A 6,100-nucleotide genomic window follows, 5' to 3' on the forward strand; every position below is an offset into this window, starting at 1 on the left:
AGGACTTTTACATTGAACGGTAGGGCCCCGGGGAGTGTTGTAGAACAGAGGGACCCAGGAGTACAGGTATATGGTTCCCTGAAAGTGGCATTGCAGGTAGACAGGGCGGTGAAGATGTTTGGCATGCTGGCCTTCATCGGTCAGGGCACTGAGTACAGGAGTTGAGAGGTGATGTTGCAGTTGTACAAGACACTGGTGAGGCCGCACTTGGGAGCAGTGTGTTCAGTTTTGGTCACCCTGCTTTTGGAAAGATGCCATTAAGCTGGAAAGAGTGAAGAGGAGATTTACGAGGATGTTGCCGGGATTCGAGGGACTGAGTTATGGAACAAGGTTGGGCAGGTTGGAGCATAAGAGAATGAGGGGTGATCTTATAGAGGTGTATAAAATCACGAGGGGCATAGATAGGGTGGATGCACTCGGTCTTTTTCCCTGGGTTGGGGAAATCAAGAACTAGAGGGTATAGGTTTGCGGTGAGAGGGGAGAGATTTAACAGGAACCAGAGGGTGGTCCGTATATGGAATAAGCAACAAAGTGGTTGAGGCAAGTACATTTCAAAGGTGCTTCAACAGGTACATGGATGGGAAAGGTTTAGAGGGACATGGGCCAAACGTGATCAAATGGGACTGGCTTAGATGGGAATCTTGGTTGGCAGGGACCAGATAGGCCAAACGGCCTGTTTCCGTGCTGTGTGACTCTAGAAAGTTAATTTGTCACAAAGTTTATTTACATGTTATTTGTTCTTGAATTATACCTATATCCAAATCATTATTTCATACTATAAAATGTTCCAATTATTAACAAACTGTTGTGCTTTTCTTTCCTGTTCTACTATCCATAAGAAATCCTTAATATTAATTCATTATTCAGCCAAGTTGGTGACTTCACAATTGCCAATTAGGGGTTCCTCTGAACTGGCCCTTGATAGTAACTACTGTCAGAAAATGGGAATAATACTGATGACTGGATTTGTGTGGCACAAGGGAGAGCATGGAGAGCACTGCATTCAGAGGGGGAGAGGTTGGAATAGGTAAGGGGAGTATGAAAGTCGAGACGGTTAATATCCCGGCAGTTAGAGTGCTGATGAAGGGTCTCGGCCCAAAACGTCAACTGTTCATTTCCCTCCATAGAAGCTGCCTGACCTGCTGAGTTCCTGCAGCATTTTGTGTGTGGTGCACTGGATTTTTGTGGTATCTTTTATTCAGTCAGCAATGACCTCCATCGCTTCACCACTAACGGAAAATCCAAATTAAAATTCTCACAAATTGGAATATCTTTAACTTTTGATATTGTATCAGAGCATCTTAAATTAACTAGGAAAATTGTTAATAAACAATTTTCCAATAAATATTACATTTGGTTTCTATTTGACAAACAATATGACATCCAGCACTATGAAAAATATAAGAGAACTGGGTAAAATTATTTGCCGGGGGTGGGAGGGTGAGTAGAGAAAAGCATAAGAATAAGTAAAATATTAAGATTCAATGTAATAACCAAACTATCTAGAGTTAAACATACCTCCACACATTTAAAACAAATTGTTAATTGGTTGAATTTCCCTCTCCAGAGGATGTATGGCGTAAATCAGAGTTACAGACAACATTAACTGAAATCTGAAAAGGATATTCTGTGGTCAGTAGAAAGAGAAAATTGTTTTGTGAAGTAAGATCCACAAGTTGTTTGTTGTAACCCCTTTTTATCCATCTCTCCAAAATGTAGCATAGACCTCTTTGTAAGAAAGGTGAAGCAAGAAATACAGCTCTTTTGACAACATTTAGTTGCTTTTTATATTTTATCATTTTCAATATGATTATTTGATTATAATGCAACAATGACCAACAATGAAAATTTCACCACCACCTCAGTGAAAAAAATCTGGAATACTTAATTTGGGCAGTTAACAATAATGGCCTTGGAACCCCAAACAACAACTCAAGTTTCGACACTCAGATAAATTTCATTAAAGCGAAAATGAACTGATTGGATTTGTTCCTTACAAAAATCCAACACACTGGGGCCTTGAATATATTTTTTATTCTTTATGATTATATATGTCATGATTGTCCTCCCGATCTCTTTGTATCACATGTATAATCACCAATGTTATATGTATTAATCTGTATTAATTTGAAAATTAATAAAAAGATTGAAAAAGAAAAAAATCCAACACAGACTCATGCCACTTGTTCTTTTCTCTGCTTAAACCAATTTCTTAATCCAGTTTGTTACCCTACCTCATGCTTTACCCGTGAAATTTATCCAGTCACCTCTCGAATGGTACCAGATTCCCCCTTTTAAATTCTAAATCACTTCACACAAACGTTCATAATTTTAATTGAAGATAAAAGAATGGGAAATTTAAAAGCAAGATAAACAGGTCTGAAAACTTCAGTTTGAAGTTCAGATGTTTTGAACAAAATGTGAATACCGAAATATGAAAAGCCAGGCAGAACTGGATTTAAAGTCTGAAACTAGAAAAGCCCTTGATGCAATCTGCAGAAAACATAAAAAGATTACGAAAGCAATGGACAAACTTCTTATATTATCAGAATGTTCTAATGCTCTTTAGAGCCAATAAGTACTAAGAAAATGTAACTGATGTTATGTAGAAAATGCAGCAGACAATTTGCACATAGGAAGCGACTAAAACCTGGAATGCTTTCTATCCAGAAAATGATTACTTTGAATAAATATTGGGCAAGAACATGGAAGAATTCTCATGACCTTCCAATAACACCTTGAATCTTTTACATGCATTCTGGAGGGGGAACATCAGTACAACACCATGCAAAAGGTAGCATTCCCATCAGTACAACATTCACATGCCAGCCCAGTGTACGGATTCAAGCTCATGGAGCAAGATTAGAACCCATGATCTTCAGAGGACAAAAAACTTGCCATTAAAATGATGACACTTAAGTTATTATAATTATTGTGCACTGAAAAATAAATTTGGTCACTTCCTATGTACAAAACAAAATGGTAGTGGATATGAAAAATATTCATTGAAAGATAATTCAATTACTGATTCCCGAGGAAGTCTTTAATCTTTCCATCTGACAGCTTCTAGCTGGCAATGTGTTCATGAAGGATTCTGGGGACATAATTTTTAAATGCCCAAATTGTCCATTATGGCCACCTTCTCCATTAGCCATAGTCAGGTCTCCAGTCCATGACCTTAATTAAGCCTGATTTTGGGATCCACATACTTATGATTTTTTTTCAAACCCAAACAGTTTGCTTGATTAGTGTGTCACTCAGAGACAACCTCACCAGGCACCTACCAAACAACCACAAAAGGGATTATATGCTGATTGTTAAAATTTTTCAACATCACAAACACTGATGAACAATAGGGGACAAAACCTGCAGTTTTTCCACAAATTGTATTATATTTTCTGTCTTTGAGCCTTTTTTTGATAAGCTTTCTTCCCAATAATAATTTTCTCCCATTCTATAGGCTGTAACAACATTTATTTGGTGCCTTCAATAAAACACAACATTCCCATGATCTTACTGAATTACTGTTACTGTTCAAGTTCCTATTCTTTATGTTATTATTTTGTCATGCACTTTACATTAGTGTTAACTAACAAAATGACTAAGCCACAAAAAGAGAGTCAAGTACTGTTAGCAAGCCTTTGCATATCCAAAAGTAAATATTCAACTGCATAAATACATTGGGTTTCATTTCAATTATGCACACAACACAGTGCATGTGATGGTTCCCCCTTCCCAAATCCAAATTGCTGAAATAAAATAACTTTGCATGTTTTCCAAATGCCATCCCAAATAAGATCAAATAATTCAGAAACTAAGTCTGGGGCCTTATCCAAATGGCTTGGTCACTCACTGGTCAGATTTGCCAATCTAAAAGTCATTCTGTTCATCATGTATCAATAATTTTAAATATATATATTAAAATGAAGGCATGTCTGTCATCACCTTTGTATTTTAATTTTTGTGTATTCAACACTTGCGATGTTAGTTTCCCAGAAAGTAACTTAAACATACAAGCTGATCAAATTCATATTTGCTACAAATATTAATTAAAGAACCCCATATGAACACATTTAGGCTAAATACAAATTATTTCACCAATTCCTACAAATTTCAAGACTAAATATGCAAAGTCATTTTGCCAAACCTAGAAGTGACCTGAGATAGTACACAGCATTCGACAAGAAACTGTGAAGTTTACAGTTTAAAAATTGTATTTAAAATTGAGAACAATACAACCCAAAAGAAGTAACGCCAATAAATAGTTTGCAGAAGAAATGGGGGGGGGGAACTATTTCCCTCCAAGTAAAGAGCAGCTTGAGACAGGGTTTTAAACTGGAGTTGAAAACCCAGTCTCAAGTTTGAAATTAGCAGCTATGTCAGGACACTAGCTCCTATCTTTGGCGTGTATCGAAGGACCCACTCGCTGCCGCCGCCGCCACCACACTGCCAGCAATCCTGCTTTCCCCCGGCCTGTTTCCAACTCCTGAACGATGGCAAGCAACTTAACGCAATCGAGCCCAGCTCAGGCCAGCCCCAGCCGGCCGCACAGACGCGCAACACATGGGCCCCGACCTCAGCCTGCAGCGCCTCCGCGCCTGCTGCCCAGCCAACGCACTCGTTGGCCGGCTTCCTCGTCACCGACAGCTCCAGGCATCGCGGCCTGCGCTCGCCCGACACGGCCGAAAGCAGGCGGAAGGGGCGACAACTCACCGTCGGGCCATTTCTGAGAGCAAGGCGGCGGCCCCCGCTTCGTGCACGGTCGGGCACCGCGGGCTGCTGTGCTTCCCAACGACGAAACTTTACCGCCCAAGAGCCGTAACTTTCACTTTGCCATATGGTGGGGTCCCAGTGCAGCGAGACACAGGGAGGACGCGCTGCGCCGCTCCGCGCCGCGCACGCCGGCACAGCTCTGCCCAGCCGGAGCGCGCACCCCCTCCGGCCGGAGGGGTGAAGCGCAGCGCCCTCGGCGCCCCGGCTCCCGCTTCAGACGCGGCGGCAGGGCGCGGACACCGCCACTCGGCGACACCACCCCGCGTCGGCAAGGCGCATCCGGCAACTTCCGTGTTCCGTCGACCCCTTCAGGCCACAGGCCCCAGCAACAAGATCCGCTGCCATCGAATTGCGGCTGCCTTCGGCGGAGTGGCGCACAACTTTATTTTTCGCGGGGAGGCCGAGTTTTCCCAATCCATCTCCACTTCCCAGGGCCGTTGATGAGAAGGAAACAGGCTTTCATTGCCTCAAGTCGTTCAGAAAAGTCCATGAACACTCTTTTTGCTTAAAAGCAACCTTTCACTTTCTGAGGGTAGTCATTTCCCACTCCCCAGAGTCAGGCAGCTGTATGCATTTTCTACCGTCTTCCCTAAACAATCATTACTTCACAGGCCCTCTTTCGCTAACAAGAATAAAATCTGGAAGATAATATATATTATATAATTATAATATAATATAATTCAAAGAACATTACACTCCATTTTGCCTGAACCAACTCTTGAAAGGAATTTGAAATTGTGGGTAGTGTCAACAAGAAACCAGTGCAGTACGATTATGCTCCAGGGTGACAGACATGTGATTTCAGTGCAGAGTTACATGGTCACAGATTTGTGTCTAGCACAAAAGTACCCCAGTCTGACACGGTGACAGACCCGTGACCACCAGTGCGGTACCCAGTGTTACATTGTGAGAGACCTGAACCCACCAGTACAGTACACCTGCATTCAGAGCTGGATATTGACCCAAATCTGGATGGGCCTGGAAGCTTGCTTTGGATCAAATGTCCCTGGGTTATGATTCCCCAAACACGGGAGACCCAAGCAAATAGCAGGAGGTGGAAAGGGAGAAGAGTTGAGGCCTATCTTTGTTCACTGTCCTCTACAATGCAGGAATAGCAAGTATTATTGCGCTTTGTGGGCAGATCTGGCCTCTGGGCTACATGTTCTTCAACATGGCTTCAACCACGAAGGGGCAAATCTGTGGAGTTCTCAGATATCTCTTGTGAGCTACACCTTAGAAGCTGCAACAGATGGAGCTCACAAACATTGAAAATACAGTTTTTTTAAACAGTGGAAGTTGTGATTCCTTCAAAAGTTGTTCTCTGCAT

General features: G+C 41.9%; 1 protein-coding gene across 1 annotated transcript in view; it reads right to left on the reverse strand.

The window, feature by feature from the left end:
* cwc22 (CWC22 spliceosome associated protein homolog) overlaps nt 1-5,147 on the reverse strand; it is a 74,505-nt gene extending 69,358 nt beyond the window's left edge. The window contains exon 1 of the mRNA XM_052016381.1: nt 4,714-5,147. Coding sequence (XP_051872341.1) covers nt 4,714-4,724 — 11 coding nt within the window. The 5' untranslated portion in view covers nt 4,725-5,147. The remainder of the gene's footprint in view (nt 1-4,713) is intronic.
* Between the last annotated feature and the right edge of the window lie 953 nt (nt 5,148-6,100).

Source organism: Pristis pectinata, chromosome 1 (assembly GCF_009764475.1).
Source record: "Pristis pectinata isolate sPriPec2 chromosome 1, sPriPec2.1.pri, whole genome shotgun sequence".
NCBI lineage: Eukaryota > Metazoa > Chordata > Chondrichthyes > Rhinopristiformes > Pristidae > Pristis > Pristis pectinata.